At 55.6% G+C, this 25,914-nt stretch overlaps 7 protein-coding genes and 2 non-coding genes across 9 annotated transcripts; 3 read left to right on the top strand and 6 right to left on the bottom strand.

Moving 5' to 3' along the window:
- Positions 1-1,737: 1,737 nt before the first annotated feature.
- Positions 1,738-2,810, bottom strand: psf3 (DNA replication protein PSF3). The gene is made up of 6 exons (XM_025644591.1): positions 2,721-2,810; positions 2,589-2,657; positions 2,471-2,529; positions 2,214-2,403; positions 2,030-2,138; positions 1,738-1,950 (listed from the first exon to the last, which is right to left on the bottom strand). Exons 1-6 carry the CDS (start codon positions 2,760-2,762, stop codon positions 1,883-1,885), a joined length of 537 nt encoding a protein of 178 aa, XP_025505306.1. The 5' UTR covers positions 2,763-2,810; the 3' UTR covers positions 1,738-1,882.
- Positions 2,811-3,817: 1,007 nt separating this feature from the next.
- BO66DRAFT_390705 (TFIIH subunit TFB1 family protein) lies at positions 3,818-6,106 on the top strand. The gene is made up of 2 exons (XM_025647085.1): positions 3,818-4,126; positions 4,253-6,106. The coding sequence occupies exons 1-2, from the start codon at positions 3,985-3,987 to the stop codon at positions 6,043-6,045; spliced, it is 1,935 nt and encodes a 644-aa protein (XP_025505305.1). The 5' UTR covers positions 3,818-3,984; the 3' UTR covers positions 6,046-6,106.
- Positions 6,107-6,265: 159 nt separating this feature from the next.
- Positions 6,266-6,920, top strand: dscB. Its single transcript, XM_025647084.1, has one exon. The coding sequence runs from the start codon at positions 6,417-6,419 to the stop codon at positions 6,714-6,716; it is 300 nt and encodes a 99-aa protein (XP_025505304.1). The 5' UTR covers positions 6,266-6,416; the 3' UTR covers positions 6,717-6,920.
- Positions 6,921-7,715: 795 nt separating this feature from the next.
- BO66DRAFT_t124 lies at positions 7,716-7,828 on the bottom strand. The gene has a single exon. It is a non-coding gene; the product is annotated as a tRNA-Met (tRNA).
- A 1,649-nt stretch (positions 7,829-9,477) lies between these two features.
- Positions 9,478-12,059, bottom strand: BO66DRAFT_390703 (putative PHD finger domain protein (Ing1)). Its single transcript, XM_025647083.1, has 5 exons — positions 12,028-12,059; positions 11,024-11,904; positions 10,696-10,901; positions 9,923-10,630; positions 9,478-9,866 (listed from the first exon to the last, which is right to left on the bottom strand). Exons 1-5 carry the CDS (start codon positions 12,028-12,030, stop codon positions 9,808-9,810), a joined length of 1,857 nt encoding a protein of 618 aa, XP_025505303.1. The 5' UTR covers positions 12,031-12,059; the 3' UTR covers positions 9,478-9,807.
- A 1,117-nt stretch (positions 12,060-13,176) lies between these two features.
- Positions 13,177-13,248, top strand: BO66DRAFT_t125. Its single transcript has one exon. It is a non-coding gene; the product is annotated as a tRNA-Ala (tRNA).
- Positions 13,249-13,327: 79 nt separating this feature from the next.
- Positions 13,328-17,387, bottom strand: kgd1 (alpha-ketoglutarate dehydrogenase KGD1). Its single transcript, XM_025647082.1, has 4 exons — positions 17,175-17,387; positions 14,768-17,083; positions 14,334-14,707; positions 13,328-14,281 (listed from the first exon to the last, which is right to left on the bottom strand). Exons 2-4 carry the CDS (start codon positions 16,996-16,998, stop codon positions 13,743-13,745), a joined length of 3,144 nt encoding a protein of 1,047 aa, XP_025505302.1. The 5' UTR covers positions 16,999-17,083; positions 17,175-17,387; the 3' UTR covers positions 13,328-13,742.
- A 422-nt stretch (positions 17,388-17,809) lies between these two features.
- Positions 17,810-21,519, bottom strand: BO66DRAFT_371223 (uncharacterized protein). The gene is made up of 2 exons (XM_025645442.1): positions 19,260-21,519; positions 17,810-19,139 (listed from the first exon to the last, which is right to left on the bottom strand). The coding sequence occupies exons 1-2, from the start codon at positions 21,339-21,341 to the stop codon at positions 18,111-18,113; spliced, it is 3,111 nt and encodes a 1,036-aa protein (XP_025505301.1). The 5' UTR covers positions 21,342-21,519; the 3' UTR covers positions 17,810-18,110.
- A 421-nt stretch (positions 21,520-21,940) lies between these two features.
- On the bottom strand, positions 21,941-25,415 carry BO66DRAFT_390700 (uncharacterized protein). The gene has a single exon (XM_025647081.1). It carries the CDS (start codon positions 25,028-25,030, stop codon positions 22,334-22,336), a length of 2,697 nt encoding a protein of 898 aa, XP_025505300.1. The 5' UTR covers positions 25,031-25,415; the 3' UTR covers positions 21,941-22,333.
- Between the last annotated feature and the right edge of the window lie 499 nt (positions 25,416-25,914).

The raw sequence follows: 25,914 nt of genomic DNA, 5'->3' as shown, positions 1-25,914 counted from the left end.
CGATGCGCATCACTGACAAGACGCAGGACACCAGTCTCACTGCAGTAAAACGCAGGATTGTATCCACCCAAGATGCAGGTCAGATTGAAAGAGGGGCTGTAATTCGACCGATAGCGTAAGGAGAAAAAGCAATGTCTCGTCCTGAGGATAAGGAACCAGGCTGGGAGGCGTTGGGTGACGACAGGACAGGCCCACCGCCTCAGACAAGCTGGCGGGGGGAAGCGAGGACGAGGCAATTGACGCAGCCAAAGATAGATGGAAGGGTCGCTCTCGCGACAGTCTAAGGGTGGGAAAGGTTAGAGGCAGCTGGGCTGCGAACTGGAAGTGAGGGGAGAGAGGAGAAAAGGCGCCAGGAAGGATTGTGACGAGTCGAGCGTGGATCTTCAGATCACACACAGCCAAGACAGGAGAGAAAAGAGTGACAGGAAGTGATCCCCACACTGCACGATGGTCGGGGGTGTGAGCGCTAAAAAGGTAGTACTGCAATCTAGTTTTTATTTGTTACAGTTCTAGATATGTAGTTTGGTGGTATGCTTCGATAGGGAATGGAATGGATTGCGGTTGCCATGCGACAGACGGGGTTGGGTTGGATGTACTCCGTAGTAAATCGAGCCACGACAAGGGAATTTGGATGTCTTAAGCAGAGATATCAATGATAATTGATGTGTTTTTAAAGGAATGTAATCGATTCTCATTGAAGAAGAGGAGAATGGGATCCAGAAGTGAGCAATAGACCAGTTAGAGTAGTAGATAATGAGATAATGACCTCGAGTGGATCAGCAAGTGGAGGAAACTAATTTAGACCCGCGGTTCCTTTCCCAGTGTTTTCCAGTCTTCCGTCTCGGTGTGTTCCCCTCTTTTCGAGTCTCGACTTTGCGGAGGTTGGCCAGTTAGTCTTCTACTAACTACAAGGGCTGGGCGGACCAGCCCAGCAGAATCCCTTTCGGTCTTACAGTTCGAGATCGATCGATTGAACCTCGGAATCTTCAACAGTTCTTTCTAATCAGCTCTCTTTCTTTCTACCACTAAAATCTCACCCCCTCTCCCTTCAATTCTCCGATCTCCTATTGATCCGCCTAGACTGCTTTCATCCACTACAATATCCCCCGTCTCATCCCGGGTTGTCTCGCGAAATCTGATGTATCATCCTCGGTTTGCCCCACGCTTCAGCAAAGCCCCATCCTTGGTGCCGTGGTCGACGGTGCGATTCCAGCAATCACTGCCGTAGACTGGCTTGGTCCCATCGTTCATGCCACGGTTAGCCTGAACGTGGTGTATACCTCGCTAAATCGAGAATCCGGTTCCAAGGTCAACTCCGAACACATTACGCAAAGTTCCCAAAATCCCGATGGCTCCAACTGGGGCCCTTTTTCGCGCTCATTCCTACTAGCAGTTTACAGTTGACTACCTGTCCAGCTGACTGATCCAAAGCCGCAGCAGATCATCTGGGCGAATTGCCTCCGGAGCGTTGGGATTGTCGCGAAGATCTGCATTGTGCTTCCACGGCCTCGCTTACTTATTTTTATAGATCTTGGGGACCCGATCATTTCGGTCTTCAAGGGTGAGCACCAGAAAACTGTTGGGCTCCCCACCCGAACGAGGTTTGAGCACCACCATTATGAGTGAGCTCTCCCCCTTATCGTCACTCGGTTGCCTTCAGAATATCATATCGTCGAATCTATACAAACGCGTGGATTATACAATCTTGAGTTGATGACAAGTGGCGATCGGATCTAAATCTTCCATCTACCGATTTCAAACCCCCCCTTCAAAAAACGTATCACATTGCTCGAAAACAACAACAAACAGAAAAGCATTGGCTTCTAATATGGCGGCGAGCACAGCTCAGCCTTCTTTAGTGTACCCTCACCCACCCGCTCACTCATTTCTTCTTCGACTCCCCGGCCCAGACCCGGGTTTCCTTGGCACTGTCATGCGTAGCTCGGAACACTGGGTGGAATCGAAGTCAGTAAGAAGGGAAAGCCGAAGGCTACGCAGTAGAATCAACGGCACCGTCGACCAAACGTACATTGTCGTTCCGTCTCGTCCAGACCACGCAGGAAATCCGCCCCTTGGCCCAACGCGCCCTGCGGATTGTGCGCATGGTCGGCGATCTGCGCTGCACGCTTTTTGAATGTCTGTCGGACGATGAGTGATCCTGTTAACCTCCTCCCTCTTGGACATCATCACTCCCGGAGGGGGCATGGTCATACATTACTCAGAACATCCACCATCTCCTCTTCCTCAAACAGCTCCAGCACCCGTTCGCTCAGACTGTAGAAATGGGGCGCCAGCGAGCGCAAGTCCACCGTCCGGGGATCGGCCTTCAATGCGTTCAGGACACGATCCGACAATGCATATGGGAGATCCAGCGTCACCAGTCGCGAGGTACCCAGCCGTGCACTGAGAGCGGTCCCATCAGATAACAGCCACAATCAATGGCAACAAGTAGACATCAAAATTCGCTTACCCGATGGACAGCATCTCCCCCAACCAAAGTGGCAGGTCAATGCGAGTCCCGGCTTTGATCTGGGTAGCATGGTCAGTCAAGCCAGTATGCAGAACTCAAGTCAAGAAAGTTTCCATACATTCTCTCCCGGATTGCCTTCTAGAATGCCAAGACCCGGCACGTCGAGCTCAAATGTGCAGGGCAGTTTCTACATCAGATTTGCCCTCGTCAGTTGTTAGAAGAGACACACCAGGCTTCTCCGCCAACCTACCTGTGCATCTGTTAGGATAGCATCAATATCATAGTAGGACATTTTGACGTGAATTTTCGATCTTCAGGTATCTTCTGCACTAAAGAATAGGCTGCTCACACGGAGGGTTTGGCAGTGGACAAGCGAGACTGCGACGCGTCCCCGCAAACCGCGAGGTCACATGACCTCACACCTTGTTCGGAATGTGGACCAATGAGAGGGCTGCCATATAAGCGAGCTAGTATACAATTTTCGGGGCATCTCAAGTGCATCATGGATCATTCTTTCAAGAAACTGCGGTGGATGCGACCGCGCATCCAGGCGATCAATCTCTGACCACTTTTGAGTTGACTTCTTTCGATCCAGAACTATGGATAGCCCATACGCGTATAATTCTCTCAATGGACCATCTAGCATGAGTAGGAGATTATTCGACGGTTTTCTACACATGCAGGCCTGCAATACTACAGATCTAATAAAGTTATCGCTCCGATCTGTGAGCCGCAAACTATGCTTTGCCAGAACCAACGCTCTGAAGCGCTATGAACAGCGATAGTCTGTCGCAATTGCTAAGACATCTTATCTAAAGGCTTTTTAAAGTCTCCGTTTTCTCTGGCGGAGCGACGCTTCTGGGAGGGTTATCTCACGAATGCCCATATGAAGATTGTCGCTGCTGCAATGCATACTTTGCATCTATCTCTCTTGTAGTGAGATACAGTTGGTATGGTGCCTCCGAGTTCGTGACTGGTGACGAGTAGCAGGAGCAGTTTCAGAAATGCGTAAGTTACTTCAATTCCGACAGGTTGTATATTTATCTCGAGCTCAAACGGATAGACCAAGATCAGTAGCTTCGAGCGTGACAGAGTTGGTGCCACATCATGACGCCACAGCAAGACCCATCTCACCAGAGACGAAGACATAACTGAAATCAATTGCCCAAAAACACAGAATTCGCGCTTGGAACCTTTGATGCTCCATGACCCTTGAGATCTAGATATCTAGGGCTGGCGCAGCCCATGACTAAGCCAAGTCACCTGCCTCTCACATCCATCATCACGTGCATCGGCAGCAATCAATCCATTGCGGCAACCCGTCGTAGGTCGATTCACACCTTTTCCCACAATTTCCACCTCGGTTTGTCTCTTGACCTTTCCCCGCGAAAAGACAATCTTGTCTTGGTCTTGAAGGCACCGGTCCTTCTGATTCTCCCGTGGGACTGTCTCCTCCCGATGGGCGGATCCCTCGACGCCGCCCAGGACAGTGGACGCTGTCGAGCTCGATGACGATGGCCCCTCCGAGCGGGTCGGCAGTGTACAAGAAGAAAGATGGCACCCTGACCATGTCGCCGGACCAGCAGTCGGTCTCCTGGATCCCGGCGGCTGGAGGTGCGACGGGGACGATCACGATCTCGGTGGCTCAGATAACGAGTGCGTGGGTTTTCTTTTTGTATTTTCGCAGCTTTGTTTAGAACGCGTCCGCCCAATTTTGCTCTTCTCCAGCTATTCTTCTTCGCTCAGACAGACTAATGACATGACGAAAAAAAATGGAAATAGATTTACAACAGACCCCCGCGACTAGCCCCAAAGTAATGCTGAAGATCCACGTCCTCCCTCCCAACGCACCGGACAACACCCCCGAACAGTACGTCTTCAACTTCACAGCCGGAGCGAATGCGCGAGCCGAGGCGGACGCCATCAAAGATGCGCTCAGTGCGGCCATTCAGGCTGCGAAGGCCGCTCAGGCCGCGCCCACCCCGCCTGTAGCTGCTGCTGCTGCTGCTGCTGGCAGCGCCGGCGGAGGCTCCAACGAAGGCGTCTCCGCGGCGATGGCGATGGCGAATGCGATCACGGCCGGAGGGAGCTACGAGAAGCCGTGGGACGATGACAAGCGACTCCAGGGCGACATGGAGCTGCAGCAGTCGCTGCTCAAGTCGAACCCGCAGCTGCAGCGCATGTTCATGGAGTCGATGGGCACCAAGCCCGAGACACTCTCCGCGGGCCAGTTCATGAAGCAGTTCTGGTCGACGCGGCTGCACCTGCTGCGCGCCCACGCGATCGAGCGATCGCAGACGCGCGGCTCCTACAACGTGCTGTCGACGCTCAAGCCGCGGGTGGAGGACAGTGTGACGAAGCTCAACATCAGCAAGGAGCAGATCCAGCTGATCTTCAACCAGCACCCGCTCGTGAAGCAGGTGTACGACGAGAACGTGCCCAAGCTGAGCGAGACGCAGTTCTGGTCGCGCTTCTTCCAGAGCCGGCTGTTCAAGAAGCTGCGCGGCGAGCGGATCTCCGAGACGGACGCGACGGATGCGATTTTGGATAAGTATCTCAAGGCCGACGAGCATGGGAATCTGCGGGATGCGCAGGTCCCGCACTTTTTGGATTTGGCAGGGAACGAGGTCAATCACAGTCAGCGGCGCGGCAACCGCCCCGATCTCGACATGCGACCGTCCTCCGTGGACAAGGTCCCGATAATCCGGACGCTGAACAACCTGAGTGAGAAGATTATGGCGAACGTTGCGCCGGCCGATGCGATCCCGCAAGCGAATGGCGACGCGGAGGATGATACGTACAACGAGCTGCAGCTGCGGGATCTGCGGGGCGACGAGGAGCAACGGCGCATCCTGCTGAATGTGAAGGACCAGAGCCGCTTTTTCTCGTCGCAATCCAAGACGGATGAGGATGAGGAGAGTCGGCTATTCGCGCAGCAGGATCCAAAGCAGATCCTGAACAACCTGCGTGGTGAGGTTGACCAAAACCTGCCAGAGGGTGGAATCGTGCCTCTGGGGCGCCTAGTGGAACCCGAGGAGGACGATGACGGCGATGAAACCAAGCAGGCCAGCCAGGTGGGCTCCCGAGCCAACTTAAAACGTGCATCAAGTCAGATCCTCGAGGCCATCCGGGACCGCCGCACGCAGACCGAGGTGTCAGCGATCTCCGGCACATTCGGCCTGTCGAGTGCGCTGTACGATCGACTCACGCTGACGCATGCGACCTCGACCGAATTCTTGCACCAGTTCTGGCAAGCATTCCTGTCGGGGAACCCCGACCGTGCGGGGGAAGTGGCCTCGTTGGTTGAATCGCTCAACCGGGCCATGGACCGCATCAAGGCCGTGCAGCAAGACGCAGAGGCGGAGCGACAGGTGGAAATGAACCGACTGCGGCGACACGCCCGAGAGGTGCTGGAGGCGACGGGCAAGAAATTGCGGATCAACTTGACGAATGTCGCTGGCGGGGAGCAGGCCGTGACCCGATTATTGGGGCCGACGATCCGCGCATTGGAAACGGCGCTGACGAAGTATAAGGACGCGTTAGCCGAGGAAATGAAGGAGATGCCTCCCGCGTGAGCTTGGAATTGGAGGGAACCATGTATGATAGAACTAGACATAAAAATGATGTGAAATATAGCTCCTCAATTGCCCTTATGTCTGAATGAGTATGAAGCAAAGATTACTAGGTACTAGTAGCTTATCGGCATGCCGAGACCCCTAAGCCTCGGCCCGCACTCCGTCATTGGCGCGACGTGGCAGGTGCAGTGGCCAACCTCATCCGCAATCCGCTCCGCAACCACGCGACATCAACTCGCAATAACACCCACACCACCCCTCATGCTATAAACCATCGTCCTTACATCCTTAGACAACAGCGAACTGGGAAATCGCCAACATATCCAAACCGTCACCCACACCCACAGAGCCAGACCGCACGGAGCTCCAAAATGCTAACCTCCGGCCTAACCAACGCGCCCATCTCCAAGGCGCTCCTCATCTACACGATCGCCGCCTCCGTCGCGCTCGCGATCTTCGACATCAAGCACCTAGCTTTGCTTCAAATCACGCCGCACCTGTGGCCGTACGGCCAGTACTGGCGCCTGGCGGCGTGGCAGGTAGCGGGGTTCGGCAACTCGACGGAGGCGCTGTTCGCGGCGATGCTGGCCTACCATCTGCGGGTGGTGGAGCGGGCGTGGGGGACGCGGAAGATGGGTGTACGTGCTGCAGAAAACCCCCCAGCACTTTGAATATCCTCCTCTTAAGCTTCGTTAAACGCTTGCGCCGTATGATGATATACTAACAAGTGTGATACGGAAAATGGGATTAGACCTTCCTCCTCACCACCCTACCCTACACGACGCTCCTCCCGCCGCTCCTCCTCCTCCTGGTGCGCCCTCTCACGCTCGCGAAGCTGAATGCACTTCCGTCGGGGCCCACGGCCACGCTCTTCGCGGTACTGGCGCAGTACCACGCGGCGATCCCGCCGACGGTGCGGTATTGTCTCTCCACGGCGTCCAACAACCCTAGTCCTCCGGCGTCAGCAGCGCAGCAACCCCCGCCGACGGACGCACACCCCCCCAAATCCAACGTCACGCTCACGCTCTCCGACAAGTCGACCACCTACCTCGTCGCGGCGCAGCTCGCCGCCTCGCAGTTCCCAACTATGCTCCTGCCGGCCGTGGTCGGGTGGGGGGTCGGGCTGGCGTGGCGGACGGAGGCGCTGCCGCTGTTCTTTGTGCCGGGCGGGTATCGGTGGCGGGTGCCGGGGTGGGTGGTTGGGCAGGCCGACCGAAACCGTGCGGGGGTGAGAGGGCGAGGGGGTGAGGAGGGCACGGGGTCCGGCGGGGAGCGGTATGAGGAGTTGCGGCGGAGGTTGGAGGGGGAGGTTGTTGCTGCTTCGGGGTCGGAGGGGGCTGGCGCTGGCGCTGGGATAGAAGGCGCTGGGGCTGGGGCTGCGCAGCGGTTGAGACGCGGGGTGGGGGCTTAACACTCCTCCGTCTCTCTGGGCGTTTGATGCTGCATGATGGGATTTGATCTGGGATTCTCTGAGGGTCATGTATGAGACTTCAATCGTGCTAAACCATCTACTATCTACTCCGGGATACAACAAGACTCTTCTCAAGTGGCTGCCCCAAGTGTCCAAAGCACGAGGTATCTAAATATAGCGGGTAAGACGCACATCGTCAACTCAACCCCCACGAATCCATGCCTGTTATCACAAGAGGAAACGCGAAAACAAAAACACATGTCCTCAGGGAGGATCGAACTCCCGGCCTTGGGATATCCCGGAAGTTGACGGCTTCCAAGTCATATTCGAGTTGATATGAGACCCACGTGATAACCACTACACCATGAAGACATTGGTTGGAGAAGCGGCGGGATTTCTGCCACTATGAGCCAGTGGTAAGAATAGCCCTGGTTCAAGCAACGCGTAAATTAACTAGCCTGCTTACTTCTGCATTGTCAAGTTCCATAGTGCAAACTGCAACCAACCAACCCAAGAAACATCATTACACATTCTCTGGGCCGCAACGAGCTTAGCACTGTATTGAGCTTTACATATATTGATGCATGTTTCACACATGGCACGTCTACCGAGCCTACTCCGTAAATCGAATGGAAAGGTCATTTGTATTTGTATTCAACTAAAATTCTCACCCATTGATTGCCTGTCCAAGTGCCAGTCATTTAGCCAATAGCCAACCATATACCTCCAGCAGCTGCTTCGGCTTGAAATCTGTTGTCGACGGGGGTGTGACAGACAGGCAGATAACTACAGCGTTCTTAGTCTATCAGTCAGAAGGCAAAGTACCCAGGCTCCCGGCCAGTAAACCCCCCAAGCAAAGCACGACGCCGACAAGCCCTCCGATCAACCAGCGCCTACCCTTGTCGCTTCTGAAACAAGAAAGAAGACGATCGAAGAGGACGGACGGTTGAGATAGAAAGAGACTAAGAAAAGAGACCTCCAGGAAAAAGGAATCCCCCAAGCTTACACTTACACTTGAGACCTGCGAGCTTATAACTTCTGTTACAGCGAGGTACATACCACCTCCTCTTGACAAGCCTCATCACCGAGGGAGAAGGTCCTGCTCAGACGACCCAAGCACAAAGCTTACAAAGTTGCTTCCAAAGGTGTACACCTTCTTACAGGCTAACTGGCATGTCCATTCGAGTCCCTTCGTGGACAATATAGCCAGCGCCTCTTTGGACACCAGCGTAGGACGTTCGATCATAAGCGTCAGCACTACTTGAAGGGCCGCCCTGAGCTCCTCAAGGTCATTGTTTCCCTGTTGCGCAGCCATTTTATTTTAGTTGAATGCTTGTTTTCTTTTTCTTTGGGACTGGACTGGGGGGAGGAAGAGGCGGGAGACACCGAAAAGTCCCGGGGAAAGGGTAACTTAGGTAGATAGGTCTTGAAGTACCTGCCTGGGACTATACTTAGTACTCCGTAGACCGCCCCCCAACTAGCGTATTCTACTACTAGAAGGAAGGCCTATTTCTGGAGTTCCTCCCCGATTATAGACCAACCGACCGCGAGAACGGGTTCATCTTTCCGGTTCCTCGTTCCTTGCGAGGCCCCTCGATGCCCCGAGTCCCCGAGTCTCTCACGTGGACAGCCGCTTGAAGACCATGATGAGATGAAAGCTTGAACAAGCCCACTCGACCATATTTCTTTGTTTCTTTGTTTTTTCCCCTTCCTTTCAGAGTCCACTTACGCCGAGACAATGTACAAGTTAACGTGAGCAAGCAGAAGCACATATACCGACTATCGAGGCACGGGACTGTTATACACATACCGACCACCCAAACAACAAGATTACATACACCAGTCTGTTTTCATTCACATTGGAGCACCTGAAAGCTGTGAAGAGCTGAACGGATTACTCCTGGAGCTGCCTTTCAGTCCGACGATATGCTTTCCTGGCTGGTTTCTATCTGGGATTGTTGAGATCTGCCCTACCTTGATTTCTGGCTGCCAATACCAAGCCAATGATCGACTGCGTGTATGAGGTTTCAAGATCCTGCGGCCTAGCACTGTTCCATATGTGTCATTTTTGAGCTGAGATTGATCGGGGGAAAGAATAACAGGTAGTTTCGATGACAGTTTCCACAACGTCCAGTTGTCTGCGTACCGTCCGGGGATCACACGTTCTAGTAACCGACCAACCTCATCCATAAACACAGTAGATGAGAACCAACACCCAAGCCACAAATCCTATTCCAAAGTATATACCATATCGAATACTTCTATCTGTCCATGGATGAAAACCTCCCCCCGAACTCCAATGTCCTGTCCTGTCCAACTCGCTCCATTCAACCACAGCAAAACAGCTCTCTTCAACGCCCACTACGACTCCGTCGCATATTATCCTTGCACTCGTTACAGTACCATTTCACTGTCGCCAAAAATGTTAGCCGAGATCAAATCAAATTCAAGCACCAAAAAACGTACCGTTCTTGCCGGGCGGTTTCGTCAACCCCACACACGACAGATGGAACCACTCGCGCGGACAGGCATCGTTGTCACACGCCACCATCTCGCCGAAGCTGATCTCATTGCAGTAGCAGTACCGCGGCTCGCCGTCCTCGTCCTCGTCGTCGCCCTCGTGCAGAGACTCCTCCTCCTCCGACACCGCCCGCTGCGGCACCACCACCGGCACGCTGCCGTTCTTCTTGTGCGAGCGTTTCGTGGTAGTCGTGGTGGTGGCAGCGGGAGCGGGATCGGTGCTTCGAGTTGGGCGCACACGCTGCGTCGTTGTCGTGGCGGTGGCGGCGGCGGCAGCAGCAGCAGCAGCAGTAGCGCTGGTGGACGATTCTGTGAACGTCGGCAGCACGGGGGTGGAGGTCTTGGAAGATCGGCCCTTGGGTGGTGGGTTCGGGATCGAAACCGGGGCAGGTGCAGGCGCCGAAGCACTAGCAGCATTCGCAGCAGCGGTAGTAGCGGCAGCCGGCGGCGGCGCTGGTGTTTCGCTGGGTTCGATGGATGGTGTTGGCTTGCCGCCGTCGGTGTCCTCGCGCTTCGTGCTTACTGGCACAGGCATCTTCGCCACGTCCACGCCCTCGTCGGCCATCTCGCGCGGGGTTTCGTTGGCGGAGCTGGGGGTGGCTTGCGGTTTGGCTGTGCTTTCCTTGATGACGGTCTTCGTCTCGGTTGTTTTGTCTGTGACAGGAATATGTCAGTTGAGACTGCAGCAATCGCAGCCGAGAGTCTAGAAGGAAACTCACTGTTCCCGGCCACACGATTGGAGGCGGATGACGATGGGCGCTGACGGCCGTTGTTTGCCGGTCCGGCAGTCTGCTGCGCACGGGAAGACTGCGGTCGTGCCGCACCGGGGCCTGGACTGGCTGCGTTGCGTGGGATCGTGGCTGCAGCGACAACCGGCGAAGGGGCGAGGATTGGCGAATCGGCCGCCGAGTTGCCTTGGTTGTTTCTGTTTGGTCATCAAGGAGTCAGTATCAGCTCGTGTAACAACAACCACAGCAACAAAGAAGACTTTGTTTTCTTTTGCAACTGCATGATCAGACGAAAACCCCCAAACATTCGCAACCTTACCTCTTTCGTGAAGCCGCGTTGGCATTCGGCGCACGCGATCTCTTCTTAGTGGCACCCCCCGCACCGCCAGCACCAGCACCAGTAGCATCTACATCCTTGGAGCCAGCCCGGCCTGCAGCACCACCTGCAGCACCGCCTGCGCCGCTCGCCGACCTCTCCATCGCCGCGCCCGTATCCACAGGCGGCGGCTTCTCGACCTTCCTCCGCTTCGCCTGACCGGAGGTACTGCCACCCTGCCCAGCACCACCGACATGTTCACCAGCCTGGCCTCCGGCACCAGCAGCGGCAGCGGCGCCTCCTCCTGCACCGCCTCTAGCCTTGCCACTCTGTCCTCCCTTCCTGCCACCACCACCACCACCAGCAGCAGCCCCGCCAGATCCCCTCGCTCCATCATCCAAATCCGAATCCACATGGGTCGGCCCTTGCCCAGCCCCCGCGCCGCCCCGCCGCTGCCTCCTAGCCATAGCCGCCTCGCGTCTAGCCTCACTCCGCGAGGAACCCTCCGCATCATGGCCAGCTCCATGCCCATGGGCCCCATGCCCATGCGAATGCCCATGCCCATGCGCCAGTTCCGTCTTGCCGGACCCCGTAGCATCGCGCCTGGGACGGTCCGTCGTCTTCGCGCTACCAGCGCCGATACCCACCAAGCGATTCGAATAGGCCCAATGCGACAAGCTGCCCAGGCGGGCCTCGTCACTGACCTCGCCCGCGATGAAGGGGAAGACGGCATCGAGGCGGGTAAGCTGGCGATCAAGCTCGTCGTTCGCATTCGAAATGACATGATTCTTCTCATCGGCGGTCATCATCAGATCCGACAGCGTGTGCCGGACACGGTCGAAGAGGAGGCGACGATTCTTGCTGGCGGGGGATTCCGAGGGGGGCTGTTGTTGTCATCCCGGGTTTAATTAGCATCGTGACCCACGAAAAAAAAAAAAAAAAAAGTCTCGATGACCCGTATTGGCAGTAGCAGTGCAGATAGATTTTGTAAGGGGGGAAAAACATACCATCGACCCAATCCCCAGCCCCAACCCCAAACCATCACCATCCACCCCCTCCCCGTCTCCCTCCCCAAGACTCCGCCCGCGATCCCCCGACCCATTCTCAACCAACCCAAACCCCGACCCCGACCCCGACCCAGAAACCGGCCGCGCCTCCGCACTTGCCTTCAACAACTGCAACAGATTCTCCTCCAGCGCCCACGCCTTGGCATCCACCTCCTTGAGCAGGGAATTATGCCGCCGGAACTCCCGCGGCAGCGCCGTGATGGCGTCGGTGAAGTGCGTGAGCGCCGGGTAGAAGCCATGCGGGATCGGGGTGGTCGCGTTGGCCGCGGCGTGGTCGGCGGCAGAGGAGCGGTGGTGGAGACCGGAGGAGCCGCCGCCGGTGGTGGTGGTGCCGTGGCCGAAGGCGAAGGAGGACCGGGATTGTGTCTTGGAGGTGCGCGAGGGGTTGGTGCGCGTTTGTCGGGGTTTTGTGGTGGTGGTGGTGGTTGTCGTCGTCGTGGTGGTGGTTGCCGTGGCTGCGGTTGTGGTTGTGGGATTGGGGTGGGTTGTGGAGGAGGAGGTGCTGGCTGGGAGGTTGGGTGGGAGTGTGGTGGTCATTTTGATGGATTTCTCGCGAGAGTCTTTGGGAGAGAATAGAGAGGCTTTTGTGGAGGAAACTGGGAAAGAAGGAGAGAGAGAGAGAGAGAGAGATTTAGAAAGTAAAGACAGAGGAAACGAGAGAGAGAGGAAAAGTGGAGGGAGGAGAGAAATGAGGATAAGAGAAGAAGAAGAGGATTTGCGTCTTCCACCTCAGTGAAACAACACAATCCAGCTGGAATGGTGAATTGACCCAGCTTGAAGTAGATCTTAGACGGAAACAGCGCTGCTGATGCTATAACCCACGAGAATCACCATAGGCGCAACAGGCATGAGAAAAGCAGGAGAAGTTGTAGCGCCAAAGATAAGTAAGTTGAAGTCCTGGCTTGCGGTGCGGAGAAGGAATGAGCCCCATCAGGTGATTGACGCCTGTGTTCTCAGGCACCAACATGTCTTAGTCAGAGCCGGGTGTCAACACAGAAAATGACATCACCTGCCCGGATCGAGCAACTTTCACCTACTCAGTGACATTGTACACGAGGCACCAAAGTCAGGTGATAGTAGTCAACAATTGGGGCTGTGGTTTAGTGGTATAATATTCCCTTAGCATGGGAGAGGTCCGGGGTTCGATTCCCCGCAGCTCCATCTTTTTGCTGCCTGCTGCTTTTCTTTCCGACCTTCAATATCTGTTTCGAAGGTTCCCGCGTTTTTTTTTTTTTGCCCCGTCATCATTTCTTAAAGAACGACACCGTATGGCAACGGCACCCCTGAGCCATCTTCCCACTGCAAGCACCAGTGTACACGACCCGTGCCAATACCTACGACAACCACCAAGTCTCACATACCAAACACGTATGCTGCTGCGAAAGAACTAAACAGAGAAAATCATATCAATGTCTTAATTTACACGCGTGCGCTAAACACATGCAAGGTATCGGCAGGCCAGACCATCTGACATGTGCAAGAACGACACACCAGAGCTCCGACCCACGCAAGCAGGACTTGTTGTATAAACCATCGTACACTATGCTTTGTAGACAAAGGAAAAGAAAACCATACAGTGAAGACCTAAATGAGTTGACACAAAACTAGCTCCTTCCGCCAAACCCAGAAAAAGATGTCCCAAAAAAACCCCCACTCTACTCGCCCTTCAGGCGCTCCTGGTGGACGCTGAAGGCATCCTCGAGGAACTCCTGCTCCTCCTTCAAGTGAACGGACTTGAGACCAGTAGCCACAGAGGCACTCGGGGCACGACCGGCGTAGAGGACGTGGCGGCGGTTGTGGTGCTCGGTCTGGTTCAACAAGGTCTCGATACGAGGCTGAGTGTAGCTCCAGGCACCGGCGTTCAGGGGCTCCTCCTGGCACCAGACGATGTTACGGGCGTTGGGGTAGCTGTCAAGGTTCTCCTTCAGCTGAGCCCAAGGGAAGGGGTGCAGCTGCTCGATGCGGGTGATGGCGGTGTTGCGGATGTTGTTGGCCTCACGGTGCTTCTGAAGAGTGGCGTACACCTGGCCAGAGCACAGGATAACGCGCTCGATCTTCTCAGGCTCGTCGATCTCCTTGCCGTGGCCCTCATCGGGAATGATCCACTGGAAGTGGGAATCGCCAGTGAAGTTCTCGATATCAGAGCGGGCAATGGGGTGACGGAGGAGGGACTTGGAGAAGAAGAGCACAAGAGCTGTGACTAGAGTCAGTTTGAAACAGGATAAGAGAAGGCAAGGAGAACATACGCTTGCGGAATTGACGGTGGATCTGGCGACGCAGGATGTGGAACAGGTTGGCAGGGCTGGTCATGCAAGCAATCTGCATGTTGCAGTCCTGGTGCTGGCGGTCAAGCTTGTCCGCGGAGGGGAAGATACGGGGCTCCTCGTTGCAAAGCTGCAGCCAGCGTTCCATTCTACCGGAAGAGTGCTCGGGACCCTGACCGTCGTAACCGTGGGGCAGAGACACGACGAGACCAGAGCGCTGGAGCCACTTGGACTCGCCGGAAGCGATGAACTGATCGATGATGACCTGAGCGTTGTTGGCGAAGTCACCGAACTGGGCCTCCCACATGACCAGGGCGTTGGGGGAGGTCAGGGAGTAACCGTATTCGAAACCCAGACTGCAGACAGATTAGCATGAATAGGAGACTGCAAATTGTAATACACAGGCAAGAACTTACCATCCGAACTCACTGAGGGAGGAGTTGGAGATGACAAAGCTACCCTGCTTCTCAGAAATGTCCCGGAGAGGGGTGTAGGTAGTCTCGTTCTCCTGGTCGTGGAGAACAGCGTGGCGCTGGGAGAAAGTACCACGCTCAACGTCCTGACCGGAAACACGGACATGGTAGCCCTCAGACACGAGAGAGCCGAAGGCAAGAGCCTCAGCAGTAGCCCAGTCAATGTTCTTGCCCTCATCGACGGTCTTCTTGCGGTTGGCCAGAATACGCTTGAGGTTGCGGTGGAGAGTGAAGCCCTCAGGAGCACCGCTGATCTTGCCAGCAATGTGCTGCAGGAGAGAGGTGTCAACACCGGTGGGGAGGTGAGGCAGAACCTCGTTGGCCAGCTCCTTGGGGGTCTTGAAGCCGTTCCAGGCAGAAGTGAGCCACTCCTTGCCGGTGGGCTGGTAGTCCTTGCTGCGGTCGAAGCTGTCGTTGAGCATGCCCCAGACCCACTTCTTGTGCTCGTCAATGTCCTCCTTGGTGAAGGTACCCTCGGCGATGAGCTTCTCGACGTACTTGTCGAGCTGAGCCTTCTGCTGAGCAATGCGCTTGTACATCAGGGGCTGGGTGAAGGAAGGCTGGTCGGTCTCGTTGTGACCCTGCTTGCGGTAGCAGACAATGTCAATGACAACATCGCTCTTGAACTCGGCGCGCCAGTCAGCGGCGACCTGGCAGACGTAGTTAACAGCCTCAACATCATCGGCGTTGACGTGGAAGACGGGAGCATCGATGGACTTGGCGATGTCGGAGCAGTAGGGGGTGGAACGAGAGTAACGGGGATCGGTGGTGAAACCAATCTGGTTGTTCACAATGATGTGAATGGTACCACCGGTGGAGTAGGCAGGGAGAGAGTGGAAGCCCATGGTCTCGTAGACGACACCCTGACCAGCAAAGGCAGCATCACCGTGGAGGAGGACACCCATGGCGGAGTCGAAGTTGGTCTCGTCCTTGTTGTAGTGCTGGATCGAGCGGGTCTTTCCGAGGACGACGGGGTCCTCAGCCTCCAAGTGGGAGGGGTTGGCGACCAGGGAAAGCTGCACGCGCTTACCCGAGGGGGTCGGGCGCTCGAAGTTCATACCCAGGTGGTACTTGACATCACCGGAGCCCTCGTCGGACGGCTCGGCGGAACCAGCGAATTCGCTGAAGATGGACTCGTTGGGCTTACGGACGACGTTGGAGAGGACGTTCAGACGACCACGGTGGGGCATACCAATGACAATGTCCTTAATACCGTAATCGACACTGCGGTCGATCAAGGCCTTCATACCGGGCACCAGGGTTTCGCAACCCTCCAGACCGAAACGCTTATCGTTGGGGAACTTGGTGGCAAGGAAGGACTCGAAGCTGTGAGACCAGATCAAGCGGTCGAGGATACGGCGCTTGTCATCGACGGAGTACTTGTAGGGCTCGGGGACCTCGAAGCGGTCACGAATCCAGTCGCAAGGCTTACGGTCGGGGATGTGGATGTACTCAACACCGTAAGACCCGCAGTAGATCTTCTCGCAGGTAGCGATAATCTCGCGCAGAGTCATCTTCTTGCGGCTCTCAGTAGCGAAGCGGGGCAGGATACCGGGACCAAGAGTGAACTCCTCGTCGAGATCACGCTCCGTAAAGCCGTAGTGGTCGAGCTCGAGCTCCTTGGGCTTGTTGTAGCCGAAAGCCTCGGCCTCACCACGGATACCAAGAGGATCAATCTTGGCCTTGTGGTGACCACGAGCCTGGTAGGCACGGACCAAAAGCTGAACCTTCAAGTGATTCGTGACATCGGTACCAGCGGCGAAGCTAAGACCCTCACCGGGCATGTTTTGAGGGACACCGCCCGTAGGGGTGGGAACGAGCGTGGGAGGGGGCTGGAAGGCCTGAGAAACGGGCATCTTGCCTTCCTCCATGTTCTTGAAATACGTTTGCCATGAGATGTGAACGCTGGAGGGGTCGTTCTTCCATGCCAGGTACATCTCATCGACATAGTTGGCGGTGTTTCCAGAGAGGAAAGAATCGTTGGCATCAACGCCCTCAGCGGACTGGGCGTAGTGACGTTTGCTGTTGACCACCGCCAGAGGACGGCGAGTGGTCAAGCCGAGTTTTGAGCTGCGGAAAGACACATTTCTGGCGCTGGAAGCGAGGGAGATGGATCTTGTGCAGGCGGAGCGCATACCGCTGTTGGCGGCCTTAACGGCTGTGGAGCGAAACATGGCGGGAATTTTTGCTGATGCGTTTTGCGACGAGCTTAAGATGATAGAAAGGCAGATGAATGTTGTGGAGAGGGAGCTGTTTGATCTGTTGACGCGTCAATTGGTATGTTAGCTAGAGCTTCATGTTGCGGTCATCGCTGCGGGATTTTTTTTCGGCGGACCAAAGGAACACGCACGCTGGGAGAAGAAGGGTTTCTAGGATCGAAAGCAGGTGTCGACTATTGTTGCCGTAGCACCTGAGCAAAAACGGGACTCATCAGAGAGTGAACACACTCTCAATAAACAAAAGGAATTCAAGAGGGGAAGCCTCTAGGTGTTGTTGTAAGGTGGAGTAGAGAGGAGAGAGGAGTAGTAGTAATGGAAGAGAGGAGATGGGAACGGGATGGGAGGGAACTTGGAACTGGCAGCAGGACAGAGACCAACAGCCAGGCAAGGCAGAGGTTTGCCGAGAATAGTACGGAGGTACGGCTATGACGGCCAGCGCAGCTGTGGCTGATGGGGGTTGCAGGTGCAGCCACAGCTGAGTCATCCCGCTTTGTCCGTTTCCACTGCGGACCGAGGGAATTCTCAGTCACAGCGGATGTCCAGCGATGCCCAGCGATGCCCAGCGGTGGCGGGCCGGACTTCCCGGTTGCGGTTAAGCAGCAGCACCGCCACACCCGGCTATGAGCATTTCCCGGGCCGGGTTTTTGCGGGAAGGCACGTGGACCCAATGACATCAAATGCAGGCCGGGCACGCGGAGCACTCCAGCGCTGCTGGTCAGCCCTGCTGCTCAGACAAATCTACAAATAGGAGCCCTAGTCTCAATCTTGACCCCAGACCCAGAGCAACAAACTTCGATCGGCGTCGTGTCAGAAGACCCTCCTTACGGGTATCAGACCATGCGTGCTGACAAAATCACGGGGTTTCATTCGCTAACAGAACAGAACAGTACAAGCCGCTGCCTTTCGCAGCAAGGAGGTATTATATAGTGGGCATCAACATCATTATGTATATAGGGCAAAGGTCACCGATATCGCTTGAGAATTTGACCAAGATGAGTTATATACCGCGGTGGTCTCGCCTGTATCTCACTTCCCAAATTGTTCAACATAGTGGGGATCCTACTCGATCAGATGGAAGAGTTCTCTTCATCGCCCAGAGAAGGGTCCAGACGCTGTTCCGCGGAGGTCTGTGACCATCGCAGTTTCTCTGATCTCTCAATGGGGGACTCTGCGGCACCAGAGCCACCGAATGCGTCCGGGGGAGCAGTCAGGACCGTGGGACTTGCATCGGAGATGTAGCTCGCGCGGTTGGACGATGTATGGAGATAGGGAGGGGGGCTGCCACTGCTGCTGCGGAGGCTCCCATTGCTCCCGCCCCAGGCGCCCCGCCGAAGGCGCATCAACGCGCTCAGGGACATCTCGTCGTCCATACTACTCGCGAGGTCGACCAATTGAGCGAGCCCAGGACTCGGCAGCGCGGGATTCGTAGCACCATGAGCCGCCAGCGAGATGACCGAGTTGCGCGTGCTCCATTCACTGCGCTCGGTGATGGGGGTGAGACTGGGCTCGCGGAACTTGCCCCGACTGCTGAAGCTCCGCGAGATCCCTTCGACGCCCCGGGGACCGAAGTAGCCGCCGTTGGTGAGCTCCGTGCTGCAGGTCCCCAGAGACTGTGCGTAGAATCCGAACTCTTGACCGTAGAAACCGTCATCGTCATTCTCGAGCGCTTCCGCGTTGGCCGCGGCAATAATCGGGTCATCGTACAGCAAGGCGTCGTTATCATCGTAGTCGAAATCGTCTAAGACTTCGTCGAAGCCCAACCCGTCAACGGCCTGGCTTAGATGGCTGTCGTCCGATATAAGCCCGGAAGGGGTGTCCATCGTCTGCGCTGTGCTTGTCTGGCCCACGGACCGCTCGCTGATGCTCACAGAGCGCCCGAACCTCTCGTGTAAGGAAGTGTCGTTGGCTACTTTGGCCAGGGCGTCGTGGAAGGCTCCGAGGTTGTACTCGGATAAGACTCCGCCATGCGGTTTTGGAGGCGCAAGGTCCGTCAGTGCCTCCAGGGTGTGGCCGTAAATCCTAGATGTGTCTGCTTGATACTCGCTTGCTATGCTTGGAGCATGTCGGAGACCGCCATTGTTCTCCGATAGTGCCTCCTCAGGTTCACCGAGACTCGCAGAGGTTTCGTTCTCCTCCGGCTTTACTGGAGGGTCGGAAACGAGGCGTGGAGCCACCGGCTTCCGCTCATACAGATGACTTGTTTCGTCGTCAAAAACCGACTCGTCAAATCTCTCGCCCTGAGTAGTCAGCTCGCCGAACTCTCCATCATCGAAATACAAATCATCTTCGTCCTCCTGTATCGGCTGCGGAGTGACTGGCTTCCGCTCATACAGATGACTAGTTTCATCGTCAAATACCGACTCATCGAATTTCTCGCCCTCAGTGGTCAAGTCACCGAACTCCCCGTCGTCGAAATACAAATCATCTTCGTCGTCAATCGGCTGTGGAGCCATTGGCTGTACACTCTGAACCAATTGCGGAGTCTCAACAGACGATGCCGTCGGCGTAGGCAAAGACTGAATGCTGGAATCATGCTCAGGAGCCGCCGCCGGCTCTCCGTTCGACGGATTTGGGAAGTCTTCCGCCACAGGAGCAGGAGAATCTCCAGCACCATCATACCCCGGAATCCCGGGTGTTAGCGGGGTCCCGACGACAGGGGAGAGTTCGGGAGCCAGCCACGACTTATTGAGGATGTTGCCCGTGCCCGAGAAGCCCTGAAACTCATAGTCCTCGTCTGCATCGACATTCACCCCGGGGATCTTCTCTTCAAAGTCGTACATGTCATCGAGGATATCGGCATCGAAGTCTTCGCCGTCGCTGAAGCCCGGATCTTCCAACTGGGCCTTGGCCCTTCGCGCGGCCTCCTTTTCTTTGTGTTTCTCCTCCAGAAGCTTCTCCTGCGCCGACGACTCCACGCCGTTCATGTCAAAACTGAAACGAGAAGCATTACTCTTGAAGTGCTTGGGCAGGCCCAGGGACTGGTGAGGCATCATCTCGATGGTGTCCTCGTCATGTCCAGCGGCAGGCTCCTGTTGCTTCTCGGACTGGTCTTCTGTATCGTCCTTGGCTCCGACCTGCTCATCGGGCGACTCCGCAGGCCCGCTCTCCTCCGGGATCGTTGAGGGCAACTTCCGAGCAAACACGGGGAGCGCGCTGGAATCGGGTTCCGCCAGCGAGGGATCTGTCAACAGAGAGGACTGCAGATAGGCTTTGCTCTCGACTTGCAACACCTGCTGGCTGTCCTCCTCGAAGTGTTCCTTGAACACGGGTGAATATTCTGTGTGCCGCCTGGCTTGCTCATTGTGTTGGGTGGCGTGGGCTGCCTGATCGGCACAGGGGGCAATCGGCTCGCTGGGCGACTGATGATAGGCGTCGCGGAGCAGTACCGGAGGCGTGGAGTGATTGCGACGCGGACGCGGCGCAGAGAAGTCATGGACGATCTTCCCGCGAATCCGGGGATCGTAATCGTCGGGGATCGCCGGGACCAGGTTGCGGGCGGAGTTTGTGGTGTCAGCTGTGCGGAGGCTTGTTCCCTGGTGCGAGCGCCTCCGGGCGAGGAGTGACATGGGATTCAGTAGATGCAGCCTGGTTTTGCCCGACTTGTGATGGCCATGTTCTGGCCCCAGATTGTCCCGGTCTCCCTGCCGACGATGGCTGCCGCCATCACTCTTGTAGTCGCGCTGCGAGGTGGCGGTCTTATCGGCGGGCGATGTTATATCGGGAGAGGTCTTGAACCTGAACGGGTGACTCGAGGACGGCATGCTGGGGGTCGAGTATCGTTTGAGGTGGGGATCGGAGGCTTGGTGATGGGACGAAAGTAGGTTTTTGCCTATGGAAAGCCGAAAGGGAGAGCTCGTTCGGGGGATATCTCCGTCCCCATGGTGCGGACGCGAAACTGTAAAGGATGACTGCGAGTAATTGGACTGGGAGGTGAGGGCTGGATCTCGATCACGATCTTCAGAGCTGGAGTCGCGCAGGGTGTGATTCTCGAACGACGAGGAGGCCACTGCAAGGTTGGCGGAGGTAGAAGCGGGCGCATTAATTGGGCTCGCTGACACGGTAGCTGTTCTCTTCGAATCCGACGTCGGATCGATTGGGCTCGGTCCTTCGGCGGCTGGTGAGGGGTCGGCGAAAGCGGGAAGAGTTGCTGTGTTATTCGGAATGACGGGGAGTTGCGGAGGAGTGTGGGATACCACTAGGCCTTTTGCCGTGGGCTGCGCAACGGACGAAGAAACGAGGGATGCGCTCGATCGGCGGTGGTCGCGACGCCAGTAGGAGAAGACTGTGGAGGGGGCCATGATGAGGAATGCGCCAGGAGCACCTGGTGGTGCATCCGAGTGAAGGTAGCGTCTAGAATGTGAGAAATCGCATCCAGAACATTTTTTTTGGGTGAGTTGCTTAAATCGTCCTGGGCAGGAATGTGAGGTCAAAAGTTTAATAGAATGAATATGTACGAATATGTACAAGTAGTAAGTGAGGACAGCGTCTGCCTGTAGAGAAGAAGAATGGAAGAGAGAAAGAAAGAATCATTAGAGTATGGACGATGCAGGATAATTTGGCGTGGGGCAATTCAATCCACGTACTAGTCTAGTCTCCATGTCTCACCCGGCGCGCCGGCGGCGGTCCAATGGTTGAGATTCAAGGGGGGAAAACCGTTTAATTAGGTACTTTAGGTACTTTACTAAGTTCCTCCAGCTTGACTATCTTCCTGCTCATCTCGTTTTCTCCCTCTTTTTTTTGTTTTCCTCACTAGTCTTGCCTATTCAGTACTTCTTGCTGCACGCGAGACTTAGTCCTGTCTCAAATCAGGGGCACGGACGGGTCCACCACCAAACACCCGAAACATTCACACGAAGTGAGTGCTATTGACAGAGGAAACCGGGGAGAAAGCATAGCCGAAAACAATGATGACCAACGGATTGCATGCATGCAGTAGTTAGTCGGAACTGAAATAATACCTACTTTCACAAGCTACTACCCGCCAATGCTGTGCAACTGTGATGAAATGATAGATTGGTTACTATTTTTAGACGGCCGAAGACGACTCAGCATTGGAGGAATGTGGAATCGGGTAACTTATACGGTATAATACACAAAAACAAACCCGCTAATGAAGAGAGGATATCACCACAAATACTGACAAGACAAAAACAAACAAGGCTCCAGAAACACAAATCGAGCTCAACGCAATACCGTAGAATGCATCCTGATCGAAGATCGAACATAGATAGGCAGAGCAAGGAGATGGACCGGCCAAAGGGAAATGAGAAGGAAGCTGATCAGACAGTGACTAGACGATGCTCTGCCTCCAGCGATCTATGACCTCCCGTTGACCGGGGTGGATCATAGGTCGCATCGTTTTGGCGGGATGCTTGTTGGGTGCATAGCTGAGATGACTGACCCCCAAGATAGCATCGCTGTAGAATGTATTGGGGTGCGCCATCCCAGAGACATATGGAGCAGCCCTCGCAGCTGCGTATCCGGCCTGAGGTCCGGGGTACGTTGGCATCTGCCGCAACGACAATCGGGGATCTTGGGAGTACTGCTGCTGAGCTGTCCCTTGTGGCACGGGAACATCTTTAGGAGGCGGCCGCTGCATGGCAGAAGGACGTCGGGCATGTAGAATATCAGCCATGCTTCTCCGATACCGTGGGATCTTCAGTGTCGAGTTGTTCAGAGCTTCGGCTTCCGCCTCGCGCTGAAGGCGAGCTCGCCGTTGCGCCAGAGTCTCATCCTCGGGCGGGATCGCATCAGCCTTGCCCTTCTCACCGTCGGCTCCGACGTTGTTAATCTCCGCGAGGATCTCGCTTGCGAACTCGCTGTCCGCAACAGTGGACGGAGCCTGGTCTTTGGACTTGAGTCGCTGAAGACGTTGGGCTAGGGTTTCCTCCTCATCGCCGCTTTCCTCGGCTGCAGCCATGGCGTCTTGCACCGTAGCTGCATACATCGTGTTTGATCGCCTATCGGGAGTGCGGGGTGGGGGCTCCCCCCGGAGGCGGGCTCGACGCCGGCTCAGAGGTTCCGACTCTTCCATGGCTCTCTTCTCCATCAGACCCAGAGGGCGCGCCTCTTCCGTCGCGGGCGCCTTTTCAGGGAACAGCATACCCAGCGGGACATCATCGTCGTCTCCCTCGTCCGGTTTTTGCGCATCTGCACTTTCCCAGGCCAGAGTAACTGGCCTCTGTCGCCGATGCTCGCTCTGCTTCTGAGCAACAGCATCCATTTGAAGGAGCGTGGACTGGAGCCCGAAGGGACCCGCCACGGCTTTCTGCCGTTGTTTGAGCTCGTTCTTTCGCATTTCCAATTCTGCCATTAGTGTATTTGGCGGCCCGGTAAACTCTACTTCAGGTTCAATTGGATGGGCGATGTCTTCGTCGTCGTGTTGAACCACGTCCGCACCGCCAGTTGCGCCATACTCATCCTCACGTAACAAGGTGCCTTCATGCATGTCTGCCGCCTCGGCTTCGGTCTGTTTGTAGAAGCGATCGGAGGTCACTGGTCTTTCTTCCAGCTCCGGGTCGGACAAGCGGCGGTCGAAGCCAAGAGCGCTCCGAGAGGCTCGCTTCTTCGAATGATCAAGCAGACCTCCGACGGAGGGTTTACGTGTGAGCTTGGCATGACCCGCCGCGCCAGCAATCGGATGGTCGGTAAACGCACTCACAGGGGCGTGTGCTGATGCATCAAGTATACTGTCTAAGGTGGCTACCGCGGAAGCCTGAGTAAGTTCTAGATTAAGTGGCACCGATGGCTGTTCGAAGAAAACGCTGGCACGAAGCTGTGGCGGCAAAGCTGCCACCTCCTTGTCTCGCTTGAGAGCAGCGTTGCCGTCCGAGTCCTGCTGTGACAGCCACGGGGCTGATTTGCGGTTATCGACAGGAATTGAGCCTAGAAGCTGTGTGCGGCGCTTCTCTCTCTCCGCGCCGGGTTTTCGCGACAGACGAGGGGGCAAGTTCAACATCATTGGTACCGGTGCAGGGTAATAGACCATATCCTCGCCGGCCTGTGGTTGCTTGTAGGTTTCGGATCGGCTTGCGAGCGGCGGGCGGGTAAGCGATACTCGGCGCACCAGGTCTTTCTCCGAGGGAACATAGTGCACGCCGTCGAAGTCAGTGAACAGGACTCGAGCTTGCTGGTAGGTGTCAGTCGAAGCCGCTGTGCACGGACGTTCGAGTTCCTCGCCCAGTAGGTGATTGTAATGCTCATGGTCGACAAGTCGAAGCTCTCCTGGGGCGGGCGCAGAAGGGGGAGGAGGGAGGTACGGCATGAGGGGCGTGTGGTTGGTAGATGCCGCGTACGACGGGTCAGGACCATGCTCCGATACTTGAGCGAGGCGCGAGACAGACTGGATGGAGCCATGACGGGACGACAGGCTGGCCTTAAAGCCGTCTTGGTTGTTGGTATAGACCGAGGAGCCACTGGACCTCCGCTTCTGCTCCAAGTCCATCTTGCGAATCTCGTCTCCAATATTGGTCGAGCTCATACTCATCCGTTCAGCACTCCTCTCCAGACGTTCCACATTATTGACATAGGCTCCTTGCAGGGACTGTAGACCGGGGGTCGGATGGTTGAGCGGGATGGGCTCCCCGGAAATGGGGCTTCGGAGCGGCGGTTCGGAAGGGGAAGAAGCGATGGTGGTTGCGGTAGTGTCAAGCGGAGGCACGCGACGGGAACTCTTGGGGCTTTGAGCTGCGGAGGAGGAGGAGTGATCGGCGGGTAGTTCGTAGTCATCGTCTTCGACCATGTCGTAGCTGGTTGAGGTGATCGACCGGATCATCGAGCCTAAACCGCCGATGCTGGAACTTTCGGCTGACCTGGCAGGTTGCAGATAGTTGCCAGCGCCGATATGGTCCACATCCAAGGGAAGTGGTTGGAAGGAAGCATCATGGTGCTGGGACTGGAGGGAAGGACTGCGGGAATGCTGATCATCAGAATCGCTCGCATTGGAAGCGACCTCGTGGTCGGCCTGTAAGACGGCGTTGTATTCCATGATCGAACTGTGCTGAGGTGATGATCGCGAGTGTCCAAGCCATAAAGGGGAGAAAATAGTTCACTCAGCAAATCCCAGTTTTGACGTGGTCGAGGCAGGAGGAACAAGGCGAGAGCAAGTTAGAGTGAGAGGAAAGTCAGATGTTCTGGCACAGATAAGAAATGAGGGCGGGCCTGCACTACCGCGATACCCCCCTGCAAGAACGTAACTAGGAAGGATAGAGGAGGAGACGAAGGAGACGAAGGATGGGAATGGAAAGAGAAGGAGGAGGAAGAAGAAGGAGAAGAAGGGAAAGGATAAAGAGATCCCCTTGGATAGAAGATATTATCAGCTCCGTCCTGGCATTACGCAGTCGGGGAAAATAATAATTGAAGATGGGGAGGAGGAGGGGGGATGTTTTTGGGTGTGGAAGTAACGTATTGTAGAGGAAGGTCTTGTATTATTGTCATCTTTTTTTTTTCTTTTTTGCCTGGGTTGCTAAATTTGGGTGGCCGAACCAGGCTGGACCGAAAGCAGTGGAGTTAAGTTACTGTGAGTGTGGGAAAGAAACGGCACTAACTAACCAAGTCTCTTAGGGGGGATCCGCCACGCTGTTTGCACCAGACAAGGGTAACTTGTACAATACCGTACAAAAGGTTCATACATGTATACAACTGCAGTCAATTAACTACAACAAACTGTTCTAGGTAAGTGGTCAGGAGACAGTTCGTGCAGTAGTCGCTAGTCCCACATGTAAGTTACTGAACATCAGGACTACAGAGCACAGAAGGGCTCGTCCTGAGCAAATCTTTACAAGATACAGTATTCCTTACACTAAACAGAGAAGCACTGTACTCCGTATGATGCTGTCTGCAGTGTCAACGCCAAATTGCCGGTATGGGCTA

Source organism: Aspergillus aculeatinus (assembly GCF_003184765.1).
Source record: "Aspergillus aculeatinus CBS 121060 unplaced genomic scaffold BO66scaffold_16, whole genome shotgun sequence".
NCBI lineage: Eukaryota > Fungi > Ascomycota > Eurotiomycetes > Eurotiales > Aspergillaceae > Aspergillus > Aspergillus aculeatinus.
The sequence above is the reverse complement of the archived record's forward strand: the minus strand, read 5'-3'. Positions and strand labels throughout refer to the sequence as shown.

Excerpts from the sequence above, each read along its gene's own strand:
- kgd1 (XM_025647082.1), bottom strand. The coding sequence starts at position 16,998 with ATGTTTCGCTCCACAGCCGTTAAGGCCGCCAACAGCGGTATGCGCTCC. Across the intron at positions 14,708-14,767 it reads TCCCTCAGTGAGTTCGGATG|TCTGGGTTTCGAATACGGTT; the intron begins GTAAGTTCTTGC and ends ATCTGTCTGCAG. Across the intron at positions 14,282-14,333 it reads CCACCGTCAATTCCGCAAGC|CTCTTGTGCTCTTCTTCTCC; the intron begins GTATGTTCTCCT and ends CTCTAGTCACAG.
- BO66DRAFT_390705 (XM_025647085.1), top strand. The coding sequence starts at position 3,985 with ATGGCCCCTCCGAGCGGGTCGGCAGTGTACAAGAAGAAAGATGGCACC. Across the intron at positions 4,127-4,252 it reads CTCGGTGGCTCAGATAACGA|ATTTACAACAGACCCCCGCG; the intron begins GTGCGTGGGTTT and ends AAATGGAAATAG.
- psf3 (XM_025644591.1), bottom strand. The coding sequence starts at position 2,762 with ATGTCCTACTATGATATTGATGCTATCCTAACAGATGCACAG. Across the intron at positions 2,404-2,470 it reads GGGGAGATGCTGTCCATCGG|TGCACGGCTGGGTACCTCGC; the intron begins GTAAGCGAATTT and ends GACCGCTCTCAG. Across the intron at positions 1,951-2,029 it reads GGACGAGACGGAACGACAAT|TGTTCCGAGCTACGCATGAC; the intron begins GTACGTTTGGTC and ends GATTCCACCCAG.
- dscB (XM_025647084.1), top strand. The coding sequence starts at position 6,417 with ATGCTAACCTCCGGCCTAACCAACGCGCCCATCTCCAAGGCGCTCCTC.
- BO66DRAFT_371223 (XM_025645442.1), bottom strand. The coding sequence starts at position 21,341 with ATGGCCCCCTCCACAGTCTTCTCCTACTGGCGTCGCGACCACCGCCGA. Across the intron at positions 19,140-19,259 it reads GCGAGAGATTTGACGAGTCG|GAGGCACTATCGGAGAACAA; the intron begins GTTTTTGACGAC and ends GGTGAACCTGAG.
- BO66DRAFT_390703 (XM_025647083.1), bottom strand. Across the intron at positions 10,631-10,695 it reads CAATCGTGTGGCCGGGAACA|ACAAAACAACCGAGACGAAG; the intron begins GTGAGTTTCCTT and ends TTCCTGTCACAG. Across the intron at positions 9,867-9,922 it reads GAAACCGCCCGGCAAGAACG|TGAAATGGTACTGTAACGAG; the intron begins GTACGTTTTTTG and ends TTTTGGCGACAG.
- BO66DRAFT_390700 (XM_025647081.1), bottom strand. The coding sequence starts at position 25,030 with ATGGAATACAACGCCGTCTTACAGGCCGACCACGAGGTCGCTTCCAAT.